The 26,698-nt window shown below is 45.0% G+C and overlaps 1 protein-coding gene across 1 annotated transcript in view; it reads right to left on the bottom strand.

The window, feature by feature from the left end:
• Positions 1-24,192, bottom strand: part of FBXW8 (F-box and WD repeat domain containing 8) — a 52,277-nt gene extending 28,085 nt beyond the window's left edge. The window contains exons 1-4 of the mRNA XM_082066642.1: positions 23,862-24,192; positions 20,701-20,805; positions 13,235-13,399; positions 12,552-12,640 (exon numbers count right to left, since the gene is read on the bottom strand). Of these exons, the coding sequence (XP_081922768.1) occupies positions 12,552-12,640; positions 13,235-13,399; positions 20,701-20,805; positions 23,862-24,173 (671 nt within the window). The 5' untranslated portion in view covers positions 24,174-24,192. The remainder of the gene's footprint in view (positions 1-12,551; positions 12,641-13,234; positions 13,400-20,700; positions 20,806-23,861) is intronic.
• Positions 24,193-26,698: the final 2,506 nt, after the last annotated feature.

Raw genomic sequence — 26,698 nt, 5'->3', positions numbered from 1 at the left:
TCTACTAAGACAGGCAGGTAAATTGGAGCTACAAGAACAACACGGCTGAGCTACCACGGTTACCAGCTATTGATATTAGCTTTACTTGTAGCATGCAAGGACAGCCGGGCTCAAGGGAAGAAAGATAATCAGTAACGAGCCTAAATTACATCATGGCAAAACTTCAAAGCGTTTCCTTTCAGTCTTTAAAAATCTGTGATTGTGGTGGTGCCAAGGAAAGGCTGTTTAATCAGAGTATTTATGTACATGCATATAAGCACTCACACGCAAACACCCAACCAACCTGCTGCTCTTTATAGAAAGAAACTTTATAATGCCTCATCAACAGATGCCTACATCTCTGAAGACTAATTAATTTATTAATACAATTAAGTGTTGTATTTAGAATTAAGGCACTGCTGCCTTCTTGGCAGAAGGTGCTCTCACTGAAACATCAGGAAAACTATAGTTTAACATCAAATTATGGTTGCCAGAAAATCAGAAAAAATATAACTCAACTTCTTAGACAATAGTGAATACATCTAAATAAATGAAGGTTGTAACACAGCAAGCGACGCGGAAACTGTTCCGTGCCATACAGCACGCTATTAAAATAAAAAACACTGCAGGCAAAGTAAAGGAGAAACTCCCTTTACAACTGGTCAAAGAACACAGTTCAAGCTATTTGGAGCAGTTCGATAACTTTTTAAGAGAAGTTTTGACAGCACTGTGACAATTAACACAGTTAAATAGTCTAAAGTGTCTTTTTCTGCCATACCCAAGACTTCGATTCTGTTGGAAAATGAAGGGTCCCTCCTGCTCTGTCAGCTTTGTTGTGATGGTTCTGATAAGCTGCACTGATTCTGATAAGCTGCAAAGGTCTACAGGTTAGAAAGCTGGCTGTCCTGTGTTTATGAGGAAAATAAGACAACAGTTATTTACAAAGGAGATGAAGGAAGGTGCTTAATACAGATTTAGAAGATGCTGGAGCTGGACTCTGATCGGGGTCTTTGGGGAGCACTGGGGTACAGGAACTTGGGAGCAGGTGAATGCCAACAGCTCTGGGTGAAAATGCTCCACTTTATACAACTAATTAAAGTGCCTGAGGGGGCGGCGAGATCTGTCGAGCAGGAAGAGACGCACATTAATCCTCTGCGCTGAAGCTGTGTCCTTGTCACCCCGATTCCTCTTCAGAGCTTTACACGGTAACACAGAAGGAAATGAGAGAAGAGGGTGGGATGGCGCTTTTCCCCTTTCCTCCCTCTGCAAATGAGGCCCCAAATTCCTCTATGAATCCTGTTTTCATTTCCAATTTATAGCAGCATTATTTAAAAGAAAAGATCATAAAGTAAGCTTCCCTAAAGCAATGCAAAACATTTCCTTTTGGACCAAATAAGCAGCTCAGATTAGCCCACAATATCTATCTTTAGTTACAAAACTGAGAAGTGCTCATTTCAGCCAATGTTAAAATCGGAGATAAAGCACAACGGGGCAGGTAATTGCAGATCTGTTGCAGTCCCGCTCAGCAGGAGACACACGGAACACTTCGGAAGCATTTCAATTTTGAGCTGCTTTTTGTATCCCTTTGTGTCTGAGTTGGTTGGGTTCATGTTTTAAAACTTCTAACTGCAAAGGGTAGCACATTATTCTCAAGAGGGAAACCAAAGTTCTCTTGTCACTATATGACCCTGAAAAGCAAGAGTCAAGGCACTGGTAGAACTGACAGAACTGACAGAATATTCATTTTCATCCCCAAACATGCAAGACCAGCATCTCCTCTTCATGCACATACATGTTCACTGTCATATAGTCCAGTCTGGGAATGTAAAAAGGACTAATAGATGGAGAAAATAGAAAAACAGGAGTAGAGAAGAGACACAGGGCTGCCTAATTCTGTGAGCACTCTGCTTCTGGTTTTTCTACACAGTGTGTAACACAAGTGATCCAGGGCTCAAGACATGAGCATCACAGTCTTGGAATTAAAGATCCAACATCACAGGAGCACAAGAAGCGCTTAAATTAATCTTCCCTGAGAATTCAACGAAGCCTAAATTCAGTCTGAACCATTCTTTCTTCCTGCAGAAGAACCTGAACCACCTCTATAGCTGGGCTCAAACTGGCACAGAACCACCAAACATTTCCAACTACCAGTTAGAAATAAATTTGAATCAAATTCTGTGGTGGGACTTAAACAGAAGAACTGTCTCTGCTTGGCAGGCTCTGCATCAGAGCAGCCTCCTCATCCTCAGCCCTTCCTCTCCATTGATGGACAGGTACATGCTGAAGAGCTTTTACTTCTCCCCATGAAGCTGAGCTGCTCTTCCACCCCAGCAAGGACCTGTTGAACACAAGAGCTTCTCAGTGCTCGAAAGAGGATGATCAGAAACATGGAGACAGACGTTTGAGCAGGGCCTGTTTGCGACAGGACAAGGGGTGATGGTTTTAAACTAAAGGAGGGAGATTCAGGCTGGACATGAGGAAGAAATTGTTGCCCTGAGGGTGGTGAGAGCCTGGCCCAGGTTGGCCAGAGAGGTGGTGGCTGAACCATCCCTGGAGACATCCCAGGCCAGGCTGGACGGGGCTCTGAGCAACCTGAGCTGGTGCAGATGTCCCTGTCATGGCAGGGGGGCACTGGGGGAGCTGGGAAGGTCCTCCCAACCCAAACCGTTCCGTGATTCTATCTCAGTCCCACGAGGCGAACCTAAAGGATGTGAAGAGATGTGACAAGTCCAGGCTGGAAACACAAGTGGAGATCCAGGTCTGGGCAGGGAACCAGCATGGGAAAATGGGAGATATAAAGCATCTCCTCGGCTGACAACACGCTCGGTTGGCCATCGCCACCGCCTGCCCGTTTCCAGCGTACACTGGGACTGGACCAGGACTGAACTGGAAGAATTTCAAACACACATGAAGCCAATTCAGGACTAAAAAATTTAATAGTTCCACTCCCCGCTTCTAATGCTGTTGTAAAGAGCACCACACTTTCAATTTGTAACCACAACAAAAGGCTTTTAAACTATTAAAGCATTGCCTTGCTGTAAAAAAATAAAAAGGCTGCTTTATTGCAGATAATTGGCAAATCTGCCAGTCAATATAGATGGCTGAAGAGAAGAACACGCTGCACTGTACAGACCTATTTCTAGATAATTTCAGCATTCCTCTTCATTTCCTACCACAACAGTCTTTATGCTTTGCCGTGGAAATGGGTTTGGATTACCAGCTCCTGAATGAACGCACCCAGGATAAGTCTTTTGCCCGAGAACAGGCACAGTCCTCCAAACTCCTTCAGTTACTGATTTTTCTGTCACAATGGCTATGGAAAGCCAACAGAACTTTCTGCTGGAATGAATAAAAAAACCCTCAAATCTTTCTGTTTAATATAACAACAAATACATTCTATTTGCTATCACACCAAGAGCATTCAGCTGCTGCTTTTTCCTCCCGATGGGTGTATTGAGATGATTATTGCAGCGGCAGGTAAATACTCCAATGTCTAATATACGCCACTTTCTCAAAAACAACCCAAAACACAATACCAAGCCCAAACCACACCCCAACACCTACAAATTCCGAGTTCTCGCCTGATTTACTTCATCTAGAAAGGCTGTTCTAAGTCTTACTTTCTGGAGCACAACAGAAAAAGGCTGTTGGTCACAACCCCAGGTCTCCCCTCTCCAGACACTCCAATGCGTTCCAAGGTGTTTCATCCCCATGGATTTCGGCTCTGGGTCTGTGTGTCTGTCCCTCCTCACCAGACACAACTTTAGCGTTCAGCACAGACCTACACTTCACTCTGCTCTTGTTCTGCTGAACATCTCAGTTTATCCACATGAGAAGTAGCAGCAAGAGAATGACAAGTGCTATATTTTTCTAACTATCCTTTTCTAATTATACTTCTCTTCGACAAGCCAGGTCTGTAACTCCGGACACGTACGTACACATCTGTAAAAATTAGTCTGCAAATCCAGCTTAAGCTTTACAGACACGCATAAAAAACTTGCTGAAACGGAGCAACAATAGGTGGAACGTATCAAAACGTAATCAAAAACATTTCAACTACTTTTTATGGGCAGTAATGTGGCAATGAGATGAAGCGTTTCCGCGTGCCCTCTCATGCCAGTGGAAGGAGAAGGAGCTGGGGTGAGAAGCCGCCGATGTCCCGCGGTGGCTGGGAAGCAGGTGGCGAAGCGCAGAGCACACGGGCTCTAATGAAGTGCTGCTGAAGTGGAGGACGACTTCACAAGGAGAAAAACATCAGGAAACTGGTCAAAACACAGAGTCACATCTGAAAAAGCTCGACCGTGTTGGATGGCGACAGCCAGAACAAATTTGGGATAGAGGAGGGAGAGGCTGATCTCTCTCCAGAGCCCCAGATGTCTTTATCGCTGCCTAATGACAATTATACTCAACCAATTAAGACACTGCTATCACAGTTGCATTGTTAGTAAGCCTTTGGCCCTGAGTGTTGATGGCTGTCTAATTAGTGTTTGTGCAAAGTACAACTGCAACTAATATATAAACTGACAAATACACAAAGAAAAACTGTTAACATGAACATTTTGAGAACAGTCGAGACTCTGTGCATTCAGCCCATGGCAGCAGCAAAGACAAACCGCTCACTTTTGTGGCTCGCTTACTGCTGGCACCGCAGAATTCCACCTCAAACAAGCGGGTCAACTACATCGTCGTTGGGTTTCTGCTGAAAGAAGACGCCGGTGTTGGTCTGTTCTGCAGGCTGCCTCAAGCATCCCACTCCAGGGCAAGTCTTCCTACACTAAGTTGGTCTGAACACCAAAGATTTTTGATAAGGCACGTTAGAAATCAGTTTATGTTTTCCATATTTTCTCTAAAAAATTAATAGCAAGAAAACAATAAGGAAGGGGAAAGGGAAAAATAAACCCTTTGTTTCACAGTCAGGTTTGATTTCCAGAAGGCAAAGTCTGTTCAGTTTCCAGATACCTGCAGTGATCAACAAAACAAAACAAACCCCACAACTTTCTTTCAGGCAGTCGGTGACCATCTGTTAATGCTCAAAAGATCTGATTACGAAGTCCTTACAATGTCAATGCATTTTATTGAAGTCGGTAGGAATTTTGCTCAAGTAACAATGTCCAACTATAGCTCTATTTAAACGGATGCCTGTTGATAAGCAAGGAAAATAATGAGTATTTTGCATTGTCTTGCTACAAGAAGCATCTCAAGACCTTTCATCCTAATTCCACTAAAAGCAACTAAGCAGTTCTTCATGTGGTTAATTAAAATATCTACTCAGTGACCCGCTCTGTAGGCTTAAGAATAAAGCCCAATTAAACATGCAAACCCAAGCCCAAACACCTTTGTGAGTTGGTTCAAATTGCTCCTACAGCTTCATCTTCCCTATAAGGCTCAAGAAAGTGATAATTCATAATGTTCAATTTATATAAAAACCTCTTCATCAAAAACACCACAAGTTGGAAGGTACCTCAGTCACTGAGATTATTAAATGGAAATTATTGGAATTATTCTAATACCTTCTTTATACCCACAATTCTTCTCTGAAATGAGAGATAAAGATGGGCTGCTCAGATATATTTCCTTAAGGGAAGGAATCAGGAGAAACAGTCTAGTAGCAACAACGGAGTAAAAAACTACTTTATATGGCACAAGAAGATATAAATAACACAATGATAAAACCAAAATTAATAGAATTGGATCAGAAAAGAGAAAAAAAATTGCTATTACATAGCTTGGCAGAAAGCTACACCACAAAATACAAACAAAACCCCAAACAACCCAGATGCGGTATAACCAAAACCAGCATTGGAAATAATCCTAACAGTGGTAGAAGAATGTAGAGTGGAAAAGTAATGTCCCTGATGACACCCAAACATTATTTCGGGTTGCTCAATATACGAGTGCAGCGATGAAGAAGAGCGATTAACTTGTACCAAAGAGGATCTGGAAATATTTGAAGACTTGACATGTAGGAAATACATTCTGGGCATCCTTCAAATCAGTTCCCAACATCTTCTGCTGGGAACTTGACTTCCCAATCCATCGACACACGTCCATCTGCAGACCACGCTCACAGAAACCGAGCTTATTCCTTTCTTCTCAAGGCCTTATTTAGGAAATCGGAGCTCTAGAAAGTGGGTTATCTGTAACAAAATTAACATTTCACCATCCTAAAGTGCTTCTGCGTGCCTCGCTTTCTTATTAATTTCAAGTGCATGCAAATGTCATACCAAGGGAACAGAAACAAGCCAAAGGGTTATATGGTAGGCAAAACATTTTAATGAACACTTACAAAAGCAGAAGTTAAGGAAAGTCAAACTGACTCTAGTAACTTTCTTTTTTAAGGCCAACAATCTCCCATCATTTACATCGAGGTTCCAGTGGGTTGCATCAACCAGGCCCATTAATTAAACAGATGCTCTGACCAAGGAAACATTAATAGTACTATGGGTACTGCCCATAATAATATTTTCAAAAGAATTCATGAGGAATTACGACACAATTTGGGAAGGATCTGGTCCCTCAGCCCTATTAATTCACAAAAGACAAACACATAATACAATGAATGAAACAATGGCTCCAGTTTCAGATGCAGGGGAGGAAACACCATTTGAAGATGATGTAAACCAACACGTTTACATGTTGGAAGGAACACAAACTGCACCATACTGCAAACAGCAGAGGGGAAAAGTACCACCAAACTCCAAGCACTGATGGCAACAGCCCAGAGGCTGGTGGGTTGTGTGTGAAAATGAAATGTTCAAGCTTACTAGAAAAAGGATGGGTTTGTGTGGCCTCAGCAGAAAACCAGGCTTCACGAGCTCAAAATTAACTATTAATACCATGACTTCATCACACTGGGCATCGCTACACGCTGGCACATCTCCCTGCAGCAACGTGTTCCTCTGCATCCCGTAAAGCCACAGGTAAAGCCACAGGTAAAGCCACAGGTAAAGCCACAGGTAAAGCCACAGGTAAAGCCACAGGTAAAGCCACAGGTAAAGCAAGAACTTCAGGCTGGAAAAGCAGCTTTCACAAAGGGTCGGTATCAAGCTTCTGCTATTGGTTTCACCTGAAAGGCTCTTTTTTCACAAGATGACAGAGAAGCCAATGTGTGTGTCACTTAACACAACCTTCCCTAACTCCGACCTCTCTGAACTCATGATGTCATCCCGGTTTCAACCCTCGCTTCAAACAAAAGGTCTGACACTTATTACTTCTTAACGATGATGAGAATGAGCGAAGAGTGAAGAGGGGCTTGGGGAAGGTTGAAGGAAAAAGGCAAATACTTTTACCTCTGTCTTCCACTTTGTTTTACATCCAGGGTGAGTCGCTGGGTGGGGAGGGAAAACTCTATCAAAGTTGTGCCATTAAACAAGTGACATTCAAGCAATTAAATAAGGCAGGGGTTTATTCAGGCGGTTTAAGCCTTCAGTTTGTTAACTTTTATTCATTTTCATTACTAATTAATATTTTGGTTTCCTCGGGTCTGCACGGTGAATTAAGATGCAAGAGCTAATAAGAAATACCTTGAGAATAGCCCACAAGCCCTATAGCAAGAAAACCAAATTAGATGAGAGTTGACATGAAGTTTTAAAAGTGCAGAAAAGTGTTTTTGAGCCTTTCGGGCTAGTTTCACACATCATTATAAAGCTAAAAAGAGTGGCAAGCCCATTTCTTAAAAAAAAAGTCATTTGCAGGTCACCTTTGAGCAAGAGGAAGGCAGAGCAGGAGGTGATCTAGAGAACAAAGAAATCTACCATATAGTAGCAGCTCCTTATATGTCATAAAGACATATATGCTTATTGCTCATAAAGACTGAAATTGAAAGGCTCAAATTGTTCCAAAGTGCTGCAGTGTTTAAATAGCAACTCCCCTATAACTTCAGCACAAAGACAACTTCATGAAAATTATTTCAGTGCGTTTAGTTTCTCAGTACGAGGGAATCAAAATGTGACACTACCTCAAAAAGAGATGATTCCCCAAAGCACGGAGGATAGTTAGGTAGTTTTCTTTTGCTTCTCATCACCTTTTTCTAGCATCATGTGGAGGAATCCCACCTGCGCCAGGTGTGCTCCAACCTGGCAGGGGAGGAAGCGTCCGCCTGTTGATTTATGGAGGTGCTCAGAGCAAATGAATCTCACCAGCGCTAACACAAGAAAATAAGAAGTCTAGGAAAGAGGACAGTACTTACTGGGGGCAGGAGGAAAAAGGCTGAAGTTAAAATGTAAAGTGAAGAACCAGGGGTTGATCCCCAGCTGAGTCTGTCAGGGATGCGGGGACTCCAGGCAGCGTCTGCCAGACTGGACTTTGCCCTTAAACCTCCATTTATGCAAACTCTAAACTATCGGTCTGCCACTCTTTTTTTGGTCAAAGACGACTGAAAAAAGACAAAGTAGATACCTTTATATCTCTGGGCCTTTGGAGGGGTTGACTGACTGTGGATCTCTCCTGTGTATTTTCATTCGGGAAGCTTTCAGAGCCACCATCAGCAGCAGTAAAGCCGCGGTGCCCCTTCCACAAGCATAAAGGAGTTAAAACAACGCACAATAAACCATCACCCTGACTCACAGCAGACTTGGTGCGGTTTAACGGGGCGAGATGATCGCCACTGACACCAGGCAAGTTTACCACCCAGCCACATGTTCAGTATTTCATGCAGTCAGACTTACATACACATATATACACATATAATACATACAGCCAGTATTTTCACACAGTCAGACAGCAAAACAGCCTCACAACATGTTACATCACAGGACCCACAGCGTAATGAGAGCACTGTTCAAACCAGGAGCAGATACATGCTCTGAGATCAGTATCTCCAGAAGACCCAATCTCTGCCTACAAATGCCCATCAGCGTATGGCAACGCTGCCAAGAAAAAAACCAGCAATTTTACTATCTGAACATGTGCTTGCTTAACAAAAAACCAAACATATATCGAAGATTTTATTATCAAACGGTGAAGAAATCCAGGCATTCTGTACTGAAAGCAAACATATAGTGTTAGGTACAGCAAACCTAATCATCAGTAGTAATTCATAAAAGCCAAGTGAGCAGACATATAATTGCTTTAAGTAAACTCTGACTTGGAGAAGAAACTACATTTGAATTGAATATGGAGAGGGGGGAGGACAATATCCCTTTAAAGAAGCTCCTTTGAGACGTGTAACTGTAGAAAGGCTGGCGAATACAACATTGATTGGGAGTGAGGTAACCACAAACACCGCTGTCTCAAATGAAAAGGGATTCGAGGTCTGACCCAGAAAACAAGCATCGTAACCGCCGGGATGAAATTTTAATGATAAACACAAGATGCTCTGCACGCGGGCCAGATTGAATTATCTGATGTCAGGCAGTAAATGCAGGGCGCTCGGAGCAAGAGGAGCCGCTCGCAGCCACCGTCAACTCGCAGCTCAGGTTGCACTTCATCAATCCTTGATATTGTGCCATCTTCTGGCTCCAGCTTTGGCAGCAGCGCGGAGACAACAGAGAGTGCGTGAAATAGGTGTATTTTTCTAAGGGAGAGCTAACCCTGAGTAGTTAATCTTTTAGTTAACAGAGAGACCCGCTCCTGAACCAGTTCAGGCAAACCATGCCTCTGTGTATTACACTTGTAGCTGCTATTTTAAGTCACTCTGCCTACAGCCCGTACAAATTCCTTCTCGGAAAGAAAAAAGCTCTCCAGCAGCTAAAATAAAGATTATTCTGCTTCCCAGCAGAGTTTGGAGCAGTATAGTGAAGAACACAAGATCAGGTCTATCAGAGTCCAAATCAGATTGTTCCCAGGCTCGCTCCAAGACCCCACATACGCCACAGCCCCAGTATTTCCGCTGGAGAACCTTCTCTTGCCACCCCTTTTTTTAGATTTTTATACCAATTCTCTGATGTTCCGAGATGCCGAGTGGGAGCTCCTGGAAGCAGGGAGCAGCCGCTGTGTCCTGCCACAGCTTCCAGCTCTAAAGACAGAGTTTAACGCCTGCCTGGCCTGCCTAGGCCGAGCCAGAGCATCACAGCTGCTCCGCAGAGTCAGACATCAAAAAACCTGCTAAAAACTGAGCGGCCTTAATTTTTGCAGCAACCCGACTACAAAAGAAAGAAAGGTCAATGATGCCAGCAGCCACTGCTTTGAAAATCCCGGGAAATGCCACAGACAAAATCAGCTTTAAGATCATCGCCAGCTTCTCAAGTCTCGCAAAGTCACGTGTCTGTTTAGCTTTATGTACATGGCAAGTGTCACTGTAATCTATGATTATTCACATGTAAAGCCAAGAACATAAGTGTTTGTGAAACTGAAGATATAATCATTAAATGCAACAGATAATTGATATTTATACCGAGAAGAAAATTGACTTCTGTTAACCTCAGCTATTAAATTACTTCTTCAGGACTGCAAGAACGCAACAGCCAGCTATTGATCACCAGATTCATTACACTCTTATGACAAATTTGCAAGCGCAATGCCATTAAGTACAACACTATAAGCTGGGGAAAAAAAAAAAAAAACAAAAAGAAGGGTTATGTTTGGATTTAAAAACAAACAAACAAAACCCCAACAAATTCCTCCATACTTATCAAACACACATAATGAATAAAGTCTTTCCCTGCACACCCTGCTAATGTCCTCGGGAGTTTCAGTTATAACTGTAGGTCTGTCTTGTTTGATATTTACCATGACGTCCCATGAGCTGTTACCGGGGGGTGTCACAGTGTGGTACCCTCTTGCAGACTTGGATCATCACTGGCAGAACAACAAATTCATTGTCTTTTGGGTGAGATTCACAGCACAGTTTCCCTCTTGCAGCAATTCAGGAGATGCTTTCGGATATCTCAAGCTACCAAAGCAGAGTGAAGGGCGAGTCGTAAACCGCAAAGGGATCAATGTGATTGTTGTGTTATAATATACTAAACAGTTCATGTACTAACCAGGTAAAGTCTGATTTTGCCCATGTTTTATCAAAAATAAAATTCATTTTCTCAGAGAAGGGTAATTACCAGAAAGTAATTTGACTGAAACCCATAACATCACTTTTGCTAATGGATACGCATGTGCAGCTTTTCCCCCAGTGGTCTCTCACCTGCTCACCTATTATGAGTCTTACAGGAACCTAAATTATTTCCCCCCTCCCTTCACCATGACAACTGAAGCAAATTCATCAAAAGAATCAAGAGATATTGGAGGAGCTGGGGAACCAACACAAAAAGTGTGCAACTAAATAAACCAAACTTCCATAGTACATCAAGCTAAAATACAGACTATTGGAGTTTAACACATGTTTTAGAAGTTACATTTGTGCTGCCTACCTACTGCATGTTTGGATATAAATACAATGGAGAAAGTGAAGCAAAAGAAGAGCTGGAGGTTTTGGCAGCAGCCTGGAGACAAATGGGGTTTCTGGCTCCCAAAATAACATCCAAGAGATTTCATTAGAGACAGTGGAACAGATACAGGAAGGCAGACTCACTGCCCAAGAGAGGGGCACGAAAGAAATCAACAGGTACAGCAGCGAACTCATCGCGTGAAAAGCAGAGAAATGAAGCAACAATTAATAGGATGGCAGAGAGAACAGAGACTTCCAAATGCAGAATTAATACTAACCCATCAAATATTAAAACTCCCCTCCTGCCGTTCGCTGGTTTAGATTTCCGCTCTCGCTTGCCCAACAGCATTCAAAAGTATTTCAACGTATATAGGAGTTACCCACATACAATCTATTTCAAGGCCCCTTCCTTATAACCAATGAGTTAATTTTCCAGTATTTTTTATAAATAGTTTTCTCTACTTCCACAACACAAAAGCACAACACTAACATGAAGCGCTACGACAAAATACAGAACTCTGGCATGTTAAGGACAATGTCCTCAGCCCCCATGATGATATAATTTCTAGTTATTCACATGACTTCTTCTGGAGGGCTCTAATTACTGAACGTGGAAAACCCAAGCAGAATACAGTGAAGCCTTAAAGTCACAGCAACCTCTTCCAAGAGTTTGGGGGGTTCTCAACAATGTATGTGTGAAGCAAATGAATAGTTAACATTAAATCAATGAATAGTTAACATTAACTCAAGGTCCCAGCAAAGCTTTATATTCGGAAATGAAAAGCTTGAGTTCCTCTGGGTTTTGGGTGTTTTCCACCCTCCCAAATTTATTTTAAATAACAATGGAGAAAAGTAATACTCCTTCTGAACTTACCTTGCCACAGCACACAAGAATATCCTTGTGATTACGAGATTTTTACGGAAAAAATAATAAAAAGAGCATTTTTCAGTCTACAATATTTAATACATTCTGGGTGTTTCCGCAGCAAAATAGATACAGTTCATCAGAAAGTACTATTGCCTTTACAGGGACTATATGCACATGAGATAAAAATTTGCTCTGCTCAAATGACTCGCAGATAAGCACCATTATCAGTCGCTTTAAGGACAATCTCCCTCACCCACAAAGGAACTGCAGTCAGAAAAACGCACGCTTGTTTCCCCAAAGGGACGTTTCTTTTGGATTTGCTAAAAAGCAGCACTCGAGCCCTCAAACAGCGAGGATGAAACAAGCATGACGCACCCTCGTACTCACCCAGCAATAACAACTCCATCCCAGGAATGCACGTCACAAAGGATTTTTCCCAGCTCGTACTGCAGCTGGCTCACGGCACCAATGCGGTTCTGCACAAAAAGACAAGAAAGGGCGTTGGAATCGCAACAAATTCATCAACCAAGTTCATTTGCTGCTTCTTGGAAATCTCCGAGCTTTACTGTTGCTACTGACAAGTTGCAGAGCAGCTGAGATAAGACCCATCTATTCTATGTTTGCCTCCTGGAATATTTACAGACAGAAATGAAGGAGAAAGCAGCAAGCACTCTTCATTATCATTCATAATATGCAGGTAGAGAAATAACTATCAGAACAATTAAACAAAAAGCTTTTTCTTTAGCAGGGGTATGTAATAAGCAGGGGAAAGAGCCTTTATCTGTAAAGCTGATTGTCACTATCAAGGGATGGTTGATGTATAAACATCTCTTGCTGAAGTCAATGCAGTAGAAGAGCAAACAGACTCACTCTCAAAATAATCAGTCATTGAGGAGAAAAAAGGTTTTGCAGCTTGGGCAAAGCCTCATCAACCCTTCAGCAGCTTTCCCGTCTCCACCAGCAAAAAGGTGTGACACCAAAGACCAGCTTTTCGCTACCACTTGCTTGAACCAGGTTGCCATTTTTCTACGGTAAACGGATCCCATTCAATAGAATCAATTCCCTTGTACCTTCCAGTTGGTTTTCAGAGCGCGCTCTCTGGCACGGCAGCTCCTGAGGACGAGCTTCCAGCAGGAACGCTCTGAGATGCTCGTATCTAACAGGTATCCCTCCTGCTGGCACAACCGGTACCACAGCACTTCGTCTTCTGCGAGTATTTTCCATGTCCTGCTGACCTAGAAATCAAATTTTTATATTAATATATATATATATTTATATATATATCACAATGTTAAAGTAAAAATCACACTTAATATAAAGTTATTTAAATAACATCTGAAATATACACATATGAAACAATACAGACCTGCACTGAGACTAAATACTTACCTAAACAAATATACTACTGACAATATGGAAAAAAAACAACCACCCTTTTAACAAAATACTTGGTTTTTGTGGCTTCTTTTGGAAAAAAACTGAGTTTCCACTCCCCTAAAGGTCAACATGGACACCCCACCCCACAGTGGCCACCCCACCAAAATGAAATGTCAGTGTATTAGAAAATCTTGAAGGAAATAAAGCAAGAAAACAATTAAGACAGCATTGTAAGTTTAGACCAAAAATATGAATTTATTTTCATATTTGTAGCCAAGAAAAGCTCTGGGATCACAGCACTACATCTCTAAATTCCTACTGACAATGCCTGATTAGGTGTAGGACATTGGTGATTTATAACCTATTGTATTACAGTGTGCATAAATAGGAATGAATTATTAAGTTTTTCAAGTAGCCTCAAGTTGCTGTCCATTTCGGAGAGAACAGCTTCATCATAATCAATTGTGGGCTTCGAATTAAAGATTCAAGAGGTAAGAGCCAACTTGAGTAGCATTTGTTCTCTGTTATTCTTAATTTAAAAAAAACACAGATGTAACCAATGAAAACTGCTCCGGATGAAAGCAGCAATCAATTCCACGCTGTTTCCAAAGGATTACAAAAACCCACCTCAGACTGACATCATTTTTAGCAACTTGCAATTAAGCATCTAATGCCCATTTCGGTCCCAAGATTACACCAAGAATCCAGGTCTCCCATCGATACCAGCTCACAGGCCCACATCTCCATGTTTCCTTGCCATTCATTCCACATTTACACACAGATACAACATGGAACAGGGAGGTGCAAGATGAAATATTACCCATTCTCTATTTTATAAGACTAATCTCCTTTGTATTTTATCATTACCATGCACGTCTTGCTTCAGACTTCTTAAAACTACAGCTTTCAAATACAAAGTATAGCTTCACAAAATTATATAACGTGGGGAATACTGAAATTATAGCTTCACAAAATTATATATCACAGGGAATAGTGAAATTATGAGTTCCCGCCGGCTGGTACAGATTTGGAAGAAGTCCCTGCAGAACACAAGGGGCTGGAGAAACACAGCGTGCAGTGCGGTTTACCGAGAGGTTAGGGAAACAGCACCCCCGCCTTCAATAAATGAAGCGATCTCTGAGTTCGTACATGATCTGTAACATTTTGCACGTGACAATTTGGAAGTGCGTGCGCCTCAGTCTGCTGAATCTAACGCGGCATCGGGCCAAGACTAAGTAGTCAGCCCCAAATCGCATGGAGACGGGAGCCGAGGTCTAGAAATCCCCCATCAGCACAGCCCTGTTTTACAGAATCACAGAATGGACTCAGTTGGAAAAGCCCTCAGAGATCATCCAGTCCAACCCTTGGTCCAACTCCAGTCTGTTCACTAGATCATGGCACTAAGTGCCATGTCCAGTCTCAGTTTCAAAACCTCCAGGGCCGGTGAGTCCAGCACCTCCCTGGGCAGCCATTCCAATCCTGACCACTCTCTCTGCACAGAATTGCTTTCTAATCTCCAGTCTCAATTTCCCCTGGCAGAGTTGAAGCCCATGGCCCCTTGTCCTATTGCTGATGCCTGGGAGAAGAGCCCAATCCCCACCTGGCTAGAACTGCCCTTCAGGTAGTTCTAGAGAGTGCTGAGCTCAGCTCTAAGCCTCCTCTTCTCCAGACTGAACAAGCCCAGCTCCCTCAGCCTCTCCCCATAGGGCTTGTGTTCAAGTCCCTTCCCCAGTCTTGTTGCTCTTCTCTGGACCCGCTCCCGCGGGTCTCCTTGGGTCACAGTAAATGCAAAAAACATCTTGTGCATGTGGTCCCAAACCTCCTCGCACGCTCTGTCGTCCCCAAATTGGGACAGCGCACATGGCCAGAGGTTCCCCTGGAAAACTCTCCAAAGGTCCCAGTCGTCTCCTTTACATTGTGTTGCCTGTTGGTCTTGCTGTAACAACACACGTCTGTCATCCCTGCTCTCAAAACCCAACAAGCTGCAAGGAATCAAGAATTGCATCATAAGATGAATCTCATGATCTGTTTGTTCCAAAGACAAAAATAATAATAATATGGGAGAAAAAATTCTGGTGGACTGAGTAACCTGCATATTTTTGAAAGATTTGATACTGACATATAAGAGCAGCTCACAAACAGGAATATCCAAGTCCAGCAGAGCTAATATTCTAGTTATTCAACAAAAGACTTTGATTCAAACTAGCAGACATACAATCCCCTTCCATCAGCAGACAAAGAAAACAACCTGGGTAGGGCAATTGTAGCTGCCTTACGAGTGATAGAAACAGCACTGAGTCTCCTTGAGCATTATACATCATCCTGTAATAGTAAAACCAGCGCTTAATGCTCCTGTCCCTATAGGGGAACACTCAGAAAGGTCAAAAGCAAAAAAAAAAGGCAATCCCAATTTCAAACCGCAACAGTTTAGTGGGGAATTTGCTCTCAATTTGGTTTTAGAGTAACATAAATCCATACATTATTGTTCAAAGAAGGAAAAATAAAGAAGAAACACCCAGCCTTTTGCTGACACACACAAAAAAGCAGCTGTTGTGCAGGAGCGGAGCAGCCGGTCAAGTGACGGCACCTCTGTCCTCTGTCCCCTCCGGTCACAGCGGCACGTTCGGCTGACACTGAGGGGATGGGGGACAGACACATGCCCAAACAAAGCCAAATTACAGCAGCTCTTGCCTTCCTTAAAAAAAAAAAGCCAAACCCGCACACCTTTGGAGTTTGCCAAAACAGACAATGTTGCACAGACCTTTCTGCTTTCAAGGTCTTAAAAGCATTTTACAAAGACAGTAATAAAAAAAAACGGGGGGGGACTACATCAAATTTAGAGTGGCTTTTTGACTTTCAGGAGCAAACATTCAAGGGGAATAAAGATCCTATCCTATTATGATTTTTTTTTTAATCAAATTACACCGAATCCTGCTGCTTTACAAGCATGAATTTCCAAAGGGTCCCTAACGCGGCCTTTTCTTAATGCACCAAAACTGGCACGACGAGCCCCTGTAAAAGCCCCACTGAGCGAGCCCCAGCTGCAAGAAACCTCTAATAAAAGTGTCTCAAGCATTTCGCTTTACAGCGCCACTGTGAGCCACCGCATTAAAACCAGGCTTTGGCTCGGAGTCAGCTTTATTAGATCTGCTTGACTTCGAGTTGCAGGTGAGGCCCCGAAAGCCGGAGCGTTACGGCTTTATTGATACGCACCCGTACGTTCTGCTGCTCGGGGAGTCACCGGGAGGCGCAAAGCTCTTAATAAACAATGAACAGAATTATTTCCGAATCTATACTATGTAGAAACTCCAGCAACAATCAATGACAACACCTTACAGGGTCCTTTATAGGTTTCGAGTCCCCGATTAAATTTTGTCTTTACTTTTCCTATTATCTTTTTACTACGGCTCTCAACAAAGAAACTTTGGTTTCCCCTGAGCTCCACACAGGAACAGTTTTATATCTTAGAGTTCAGCAAGTAATAACGCTCCAAAGGACTTCAAAGGCTTTTGCTGACACAGGTTTTGCCTTTGGGGGATTTTTTTTTACCCCAAGAAAGAGAAAAAACCCAATAAATAACCCCACCTCTTCCATCAAATCCTAAATTTCTTCTAATCCTGTCTAAATCAACTGGCTCAAATCCTCCTGGAGGTTTATTCATCTCACTCTATCTGATAAACCGTCTTTGTTTCATGAGGTTTATTTTCTTCCCTAGTCACACAAAGACATATTCAAGGTTCATTCGCTGAAGCCAGGAGCCTCAATTCAAAATATCTGGACTGTCAATTCAGTACAATACGCAGCACCAAGCAGTATTTAATCCGAAGCTATTCAGATGCACATTTACCAGGTGGAAGCTGCTCATCTTTTCAATTTACAGCCATAATGTTATTTTAGGTCTCATGCTGAGCCCAGGATATCCTGATCCACCCGTTGCTCTGCTCTCTCTCTACGAGGAGGATGGATGATTGATTTTACCCATACACAACCTCAATGCGAATGTATGCTTAAAAAACACATTAGATTTTCTATTTTTAAAAGTATAAATACTAAAAGTTTGACAATGCCAGAAGCTCTAGAGGAAAACATCTGAAATTCTTGATCTATGCAAGACAATTAATTCTTAAATTCCTAGAAACAGGCTCCCTTGTCCTAGATACATACACAAGTGTTGTGTTGGTAAACACTTCTAAACCATCTCTCAGATGAAAACGTGAACAGTTCAAGGCAATTTCCCACTGATTTGTTCAGAAATAAAACTGCCTTAGCATTGCCGAGATTCAGTACATACAGTCAAGAGATTCAGTATCACAGAATCCCAGAATGTCAGGGGTTGGAAGGGACCTGGAAAGCTCATCCAGTGCAATCCCCCCATGGAGCAGGAACACCCAGATGAGGTTACACAGGAAGGTGTCCAGGCGGGTTGGAATGTCTGCACAGAAGGAGACTCCACAAGCCCCCTGGGCAGCCTGGGCCAGGCTCTCGCACCTTCACTGGGAACAAGTTTCTTCTCATATTCAAGTGGAACCTCCTGTGTTCCAGTTTGCACCCATTGCCCCTTGTCCTGTCACTGGTTGTCACCCAGAAGAGCCTGGCTCCATCCTCCTGACACTCACCCTTTAGATATCTGTGAACATTAATGTGGTCACCCCTCAGTGTCCTCTTGTCCAGCTCCAGAGCCCCAGCTCCCTCAGCCTTTCCTCACACGGGAGATGCTCCACTCCCTTCAGCATCTTGGTGGCTGCGCTGGACTCTCTCCAGCAGTTCCCTGTCCTGCTGGAACTGAGGGGCCACAACTGGACACAAGATTCCAGGTGTGGTCTCCCCAGGGCAGAGCAGAGGGGCAGGAGAACCTCTCTGACCTACTGACCACCCCCTTCTAACCCACCCCAGGTACCATTGGCTTCCTGGCCACAAGGGCCCAGTGCTGGCTCATGGTCACCCTGCTGTCCCCAGGACCCCCAGGTCCCTTTCCCCTACGCTGCTCTCTAACAGGTCGTTCCCCAACTTATACTGGAACCTGGGGTTGTTCCTGTCCAGATGCAAGACTCTACACTTTCCCCTTGTTATATTTCATTAAATACTGTCGAGAAGTATTTTGCACCACAAAACGCAATATCTGCAGCCTCTGGTATTTACTAGTAAGCAGTGACAACTGTATATGGAGAAGTTCATAGATAAGACACATTACCTTATCGCAAAGCTGAGAGTCTAAAGGCCAGTTAATTGTACATATCTGCAGGATCAGCCCCAAATAACCCAAGAAGCCCTGATGCGTTTCAATCTCTCACACTTGTGGCGTCCCAAGCGATTGTTTTTCTTTTCCCTCTCCATCACGATGAGGAAGGAGAGACTGTTCTCAAACCTGCTCATCACAGATAGTTTGTGCTTTATAGTACTAATTCCAAAAAATCAAAGAAAAGCTGAGGTGGGGGGAAATATCAGGGTGAAATTAAAGTTCTCCACGACAGCCTGTGGTGTGATTAAATCTCAAAGAGGCTCCACAGTCAGGCTACTTTACTATTATTTGGTTACCAATTTGGCACAAAGAGCAAAGCAAACAGGTTTTCTCCAAAGGCACTCCTATGGTTCACGATGCCAATTCCACTAACGGGCCCAATTTCACTAAAATCCCAAGGCACCTTAATAAAAAACCCTTTCTACGACATCGCCATAAAGCAGCAGGGCTTTCCACTTAACAGAGGAGGCCTCCCCCCAAAAAAAAAAAAACAAAATCACCAAGAGAAAAATGAAAATGGTACTTATTTTTATTGCTTTGCTTTTTATTTGAACACTTAAAAGAGAAGCCAGTTGTGCACTAAAAGCATTTGATATTCATCTTGTTCGGAAAGCCCAGTAAAACATCAGGCATTTGCTCGGCTACCTGTGAGCTGCCATGGAGAACCAACTGACTCGCTCTGGGGAGGTGAATAAGAAACATGGACAATTTTCTCAGTGTTAAGCACATCTTATAAGAACAATTACGAGTTAAAAAGCAAAGTAAGCGAGAGAGAAATGAAGTGCAGCCCAAGCACAGAGAAAAGAGAGCAGCCCTTCATCAGTTCTTGTTCCTAAAAGTATTAGCAAGTGAACGATTTAAGCAATAACCACCTGTACCTATTTAACACAATAACTTGCTCATACTGGACATAAAAAGCCCAATTTCTGTTCAATGCATGTGCCACTTGGTGTCTCATTTACTATCCACAAAGCTACATGCTGTCACTTTTCAATTTTTACGTGTTACTGAGTTTTTTTGCTCTGACAAACAGTCCACGGTGTGATTCGAGCGTAACACAAAGAATGGGTTTGGTTGGATTTTTGGGAAGTCGCAAGATGTCCTTTATATGTAAGAATTCAATGAACACCAGCCCAAAACACTAAATAGTGGTCATGGGAGAATATTCTCAATCTTCCACTCCATTTCACAGGGTAATCAGCACTTGCCCATTAAGTTTGCTTAACAGATTCCTTCAGAGAGGACGTTAATCACCCAATGTGTGAAGAAAGGACATAAAGAGGCTAAATAGTGTGGGCTGAACCCTCCTAAGTGTAGCCAGGTGTGTATGTTTCTAAGTTAGTAAAGCCACCTAAAGGGACAGGCAGTTTACAGCTACACGTAAATTACACACCATGTTTTTCACACTGGTGAAAGCATTATCTTAAACTATCACCAAAGAAAAACAAACCCTTTGCAGGGGGAGGAGGAAATCAGTGTCATTTAAGAATTTGCCCTCACATGAAATTACCACAGACAACTTCTACGGTTCAAGTCACACACTGAAAACTGAGGGGGAACAGCTTTGTTTCCACACCTTTAACTCCGCAGAGTACCATGTTCTAAATACTGCAGCAAGATGCTCACTTGTTCCTAAATACATTCACTTGAATCAAAAAATCTTTGCAAGTAGTTATTTTAAATTTGACAGCTTCACTTTTGTCCAAGCCACAAATGTTTTATTCAACTCTACTCAACTGCAAGCTATAAATCCAGCTCATTTATTATTATTTTTTCAATATTCAGCTTTGGAAGTATTTCCAATAAGTAAAAGCACAATCAGCTGAATTACAACACATCTCTGCATCAAGGTGCCTGTTTCTTGACTATTTCTGCCAATTCTACATCGTATCAGAGATGCAAACTGTCAGCAGCACTGACCTGAGCACACCTTCCCAATTCAGCCTTGCCCAGGTACTGGAATATCTTCAGTGCCAGTTCATAAGGCAGCTGGATATCAAAGAATGGAACCTCATTTATTTCATTCTGAAAAGAAAAAGGAGAAAATCATTTGTTAGGCTTCTTCAACACACAGCTAGACAGTTGCAAAAGTTCCCATAGTACAAAGAAAGGATGTTGTATCTTCGGTGCCACCTCGTTTCCATCAAAATGAAGAAGTAATTCTGTCTCTCCATCCCATAACTGCACAACATCAGACAGACCACAGTGGCGTGAAGGTACCCGAGCTGCTCTTTGTTTTCTCTGAGCCATGTCGGGTAAAGAATTTTATGTGGCCAAGTGGAGCTTAAAGCAAATCAAGAACTAAGATTTATCCATAGTCAGATGGCAGAGGAAAACAAGACACAGGTTCTAGTAAGAAAAATCCATCTAAAGTTTCAGCATCAGAAAGACCAAAACCTCAGCACTTTGAAGACATACGCCCATTATTATTTTCACTTTCAAATGCAGATGAAGAAAAATAAACAAATGTTTTATATAAAGCTGAATGAGGATGATGTTAGTTTGTTTGTCTTTAATTAGCAACATATAAATGTCTTTTTAAGATTAAATGTGCTGAAAGAATTGCTACTTCAACTGATTAAGTACCCCCAAAAAATAAAACCAGCGAATCCATCACTTTAATCTAACAGCTAAATGCACACATACATTTTTATCTAGATGCTTTTCTGTTTAACTACATAATTATTAAATCTTCTTCCTGCAGTTATCAAGATTTGTCTTCTCCTTCATTTCTGTTCTAAATCATTATAATATATAAGAGAGTGCAAAAATCAGCCCATTCTGACCATTTCTATGCCACCTATTCCGAAGTTTTGCTCTGGAGCGTTTTTCCCTGGTTTCCATACCAAACACCTGATCATCCCCATCAATCTCACACACAAACCCAGCTGCTCAGTTAAAACCTGTGTCCACTGTTTGCCCTCAGGAAACCAGGCAGATCCCAAAGCAGGATCATCCCCTGCCTCTTGGCACCTTTATTTCTTTGCAGGTCTCTTCTACAGCTACCCCTGTCTCATTTAAACCTGGATGTGCCAATGAAGCTGCAAAAACAGGCAAGGCTGGATTTATTTGAAGCACAGTTACACAGGGAAACCATTGGATAGTACAGTTGCATGAAAGTTTTTAAAGCAAAAGGCATTATACGCTAGGTAAATGCTTAGAAAGCAGAAATATGGGCAATTTTCCTATTAGGCCTTTTTAGGAAGACAGCACTAATCTACAAACACTAGAACCTTGCGCTTGCTCTAAAGTTACTTAAGCCAGACCTGTAGTCAACATTTCTGCTCCCCTCCCTCCTCGCTTCCAGTTTTCCAGCACAAACGAACGGCTCCTTTTCCCCCTGCACAAGGATCACCGGCTCCGCTCCCTGCTGTGGATTTGCTTTCATGCGCTTCAAATTGCATCTGTTTCCAAAGGGGAGACCAAAGACAAACATAACAGGAGCTGTGAGAGCACATCGCGGCCACACGCAGGCGGAGCCCGAGCTGGCCAGATGTGAACCCGCTCGGATCCAGGAGCTGCAGAACCATTTCAGAGCGACGCGCTGCCCAAACAAATAAGATGAGCCATTCGGCAAGGCTAATTAGCTCCGGGCTTATGAGCTCAGGCACAGCACCGCTACGAATATATCGCGTCCAAATCAGAGCTGACTTGTGTCCAACCAGCAGAACCTGCTCTGTCTGCAAAAAGTTATCATTGGAAGGACAGGCTGCTTATGGATAGATACAGACACAACAGTCAAGACGGACAGTGCTCTCGTGAAAAAAATGATGAAAAAAGAGAACAAACAACTACATATATATATTTTTTTAACTAGCCTGCTAAGAGTGAAGAGTAAACTAAATAGTAAGAGTAAACTAACCTGCTAAGAGTCAAACTGTAAGCACAAGCCCGTGACAAAGCACAAGCAACATCTCACGCTGATTCCACCCTAATGAAACCTTAACACTAGAGACAGAGCAAGGTCTTCCCTTCGTACACCCCCAAAGGTCCCGCAGTTTGTCTATAGCTCATTGCTCACCCCTGCAAACCAAGCGGTGACGTTAAGTCAGCACCAGCCTGTTCGCAAAGTACTGGAATTAATCCAAAACTCAAATACCACCATCCCCTCCGAGACTGATTGGGGCTCCCGTGTGCTAATGGAGCACTAATTCTGTAAATGGATTAATTTGTGCCTTGCAGACAGAAATGTAATCTGTTCCTTTTAATTTTTTTTTTTAAGCAAAGAGTAATTAGTTGCGGTTAGGTTAGTGAAAAGCAAGAAAATGGGTTTCCCCCCTAGTTTTCCTACACTGTAAATAAAATCTCTATCACATTTAGAGGATTTACCAAAATAACTTTTATCTGGTTCAGAACTGTATTTAAGACTATTTCCAAATTAACTCATTTATTTAAAGAATTAAGACTTGTTTTCTTACTACGCTGCTGTGGCACAAGGCAGGATGTCATTAATTACCTTAATGCACCGAATAGCCTGAATAAACAACAAAATATTTAAGAGAAAAAAAAAAAATCTCATGAGAAGAAAATATTTTGAAGGGTTAAAACCTTGCCAGATGAAACATATTCAGAAGCTGAGGCTACAAACAAGCTCATGGGAACCCAGAACTCGCCCCATCCCGGGGCTGAGGCACAACCGGGCCCTTCACAGGATCCCAGAGTGTCAGGGGTTGAAGGGCCCTGGAAAGCTCATCCAGGTCAATCCCCCCATGGAGCAGGAACACCCAGATGAGGTTACACAGGAAGGTGTCCAGGCGGGTTGGAATGTCTGCAGAGAAGGAGACTCCACAACCCCCCTGGGCAGCCTGGGCCAGGCTCTGCCATCCTCACCAGGAAGAAGCTTCTTCTCATATTCAAGTGGAAACTCCTGTGTTCCAGTTGGCACCCACTGCCCCTTGTCCTATCACTGGTTGTCACTGAGAACAGCCTGGCTCCATCCTCCTGACACTCACCCTTTATATATTGATAAACATTAACGAGGTCACCGCTCCGCTCCCCTCAGAGCGGCCCCACCGCCCCCCGGCTCCAAACCCACAACCCCCCGGCTCCCGCGGCACCGACCCCAGCGCCGCCAGCCCTACCAGGTCCCGGATGAGCTGCCCCAACAGGTCGTCGCCGTCGCCGCCCCCGTCCCCCGCGGGCTGCCCGGCGGGGCGGGCGGGGGCCGGGCTGCGCGGGGCCGGGCCGGGCGGGCCGCCGCCGTCCAGCAGCCCGCGGGCCAGCGCCAGGTAGCCCGGCTCGGGCGGCTCCGCGCGGCGGCGGCTCTCGGGCTCCGCCGGGGGCTCCGCCGGGGGCTCCGCCGCCGCCTCCCGCCGCCGCCGCTTGGCGCCCCCCGCCAGCTCCTCCCGCCATTGGCGGCGGAACAGCTCCAGCTCCGCCGAGCCCTCGGCCATGGCGGCGGGGCCGGGCCCGGCCCAGCCTCCCGCGGGCCCGGCACGGAAACCGGCCCCCGCTCCCGCGCGTTCCGCCGCACGAAGGTTCCTACAGGCTCCGGGCCCGGCTGACAGGGGCCGCCGGCCGCCATTTTGTGGGCCCGGGGCGGGTGTGAGTGCGGGGGCTGCCCGCGGACGTCGGGCACACGAGGGAGCGGTGGAGGCCAAGGGACCTGCCAGAGGCCACGGGGCCACAGCCCGGCCTGGGAGAGCCGCTGGTGCTGAGGGTCGCAGTGAGTCCTGGTGGGAAGCCCTCAGCTGCCTCCCAGCCATGGCCAGTCTGTGTGGGCCCACAGGGGAAATGCGCTCCCAGAAAAGCAGAGGAGTCACCACTGAGGGGGCCATTGCCCACAGAGGAGGCGCAGAGACACATTGTTCTCCCGTCGGATGACAGGCACCAGTCAGCCCATTTCTTCCACCCGTCTCGTTGGCCAGGTGTGAACCAGACCCGCGGGCAGGGCTGGTCCTGCCCCGCACCGCGACCATCGCGCCCCCCGAACCGCAACCGCCACCTCCTGCGGCCGCCACAGCCCCGGAGCTGCTGCTTGCGTGGCGCTTTGGGGACGAAATGACATTTGCTCCTCAGCCCTGCAGCCTCAACTCACCTTGTTGCTTAAAATCTGCATTTCAAATGACGGCGAAACCCAAACACCGAAACGCAGCTGCGGAGCTGCTGCTGCTTCAGCCGGTCCAGCTGCTGAGTGGAAAAGCTGCGAGTGTTTAAGTCTTCAGCACAACTTCTGTGAAGCACTTGGGGAAATAAAACAGGTAAGCGATACTTGTCCATGCAAATCAAACAGCTGGGCACTGGTCAACATGATAAAATCTGTGGCCTTGCTCTCAGCAGCTCGTGCCAAAGCACCTCCGCCCTCACACCCACCTCCAGCCGATGCCATTCAGCAGCATCAGAGACCACTTGCTGTCTTTTCTCCTTTGCAGCTTGTTGCTGCTCATGCAGGTTACAGAACCCAAATTAATGAGCAGGCATTTTGGATCCTAGGAAAAACACGAACTGCCTCATTTTGAGGAGGGTTTCCTGGATGTAGAAACCCCACATATGGTTTGTTTTCCCTGCAAAACAGCCATGTGAACTTGCAGGATCTCCCTGGGCTGCGGTGAGGGGCTGCAGAGCAGGAGCTTTCCCTGTGTCGGGATGCAGGGCTGCTCTGGGGAGGGCAGGCGGGCTGCGGAGGTGCTGAGCCCCAGGAGGGCCTCCTTGGAGCCCTTTGCAATATCAGGGTGACCTGCTGAGACGGTGGCAGCAGCCTCCCTGCCCAGGTGGAAAAGAAATGAATCACTTTGGGGTGAATCCTGCCCCACAGGGAGCCCCTGCTGCCACCCCAGGGCTGGATGTGTGATGGGGAGATCTGCCTGCGGGTCCCAGCCCAACTCCTGCACCCTGACGGCTGGGGGGGCTCTGCATCCCCCTGGGTGAGTACCCGGGGGGTGTGCAGTCCTGCCTTGGCCACCCAAAATGTGATCAGAATCGGTAATGCGTTGGGTGATGAAATCCCCTCCAGCTCTGTGTAATCCCCTCACTGCCCTCTGCATCTCCACACTGTCGCCTGCATCCCACACTGTCCCCTCCATTCTGCACTGTCACCTGCATCCCCACACTGTCGCCTTCATCTCATGTTGTCCCCTGCATCCCCACACTCCCCTGCATCCCCACACCGTCCCCTCCATCCCACACTGTCACCTGTGTCCCCACATGGTCCCTTCCATCCCATATTGTCCCTTGTATCTCCACACTGTCCCCTCCATCCCACACTATCACCTGCATCCCCACACAGTGCCCTCCATCCTGTGTTGTCCCCTCCATCCCCACACGGTCCCCTCCATCCCCACACGGTCCCCTCCATCCCCACACGGTCCCCTCCATCCCATGTTGTCACCTGCATCCCCACACTGTCCCTCCATCCCACACTGTCACCTGCATCCCCACACTGTCACCTGCATCCCCACACTGTCGCCTTCATCTCATGTTGTCCCCTGCATCCCCACACTCCCCTGCATCCCCACACCGTCCCCTCCATCCCACACTGTCACCTGTGTCCCCACATGGTCCCTTCCATCCCATATTGTCCCTTTTATCTCCACACTGTCCCCTCCATCCCACACTATCACCTGCATCCCCACACAGTCCCCTCCATCCCATGTTGTCACCTGCATCCCCACACCGTCCCCTCCATCCCACACTGTCACCTGTGTCCCCACATGGTCCCTTCCATCCCATATTGTCCCTTGTATCTCCACACTGTCCCCTCCATCCCACACTATCACCTGCATCCCCACACAGTCCCCTCCATCCCATGTTGTCACCTGCATCCCCACACTGCCCCTCCATCCCTGCGCTGTCCTGTCAAACTCCCACACCATCCCTAGACAACTAACGTCCCACTACACAAACCCTCTGCTCCCCACAAGTCCCCCCATCCCGCGCTTTCCCTCAGATCCCCCACTGTCCCCCCCATCCGCACACCGTC

This window comes from Streptopelia decaocto, assembly GCF_964273445.1.
Source record: "Streptopelia decaocto genome assembly, chromosome: 15".
NCBI lineage: Eukaryota > Metazoa > Chordata > Aves > Columbiformes > Columbidae > Streptopelia > Streptopelia decaocto.
The sequence above is the reverse complement of the archived record's forward strand: the minus strand, read 5'-3'. Positions and strand labels throughout refer to the sequence as shown.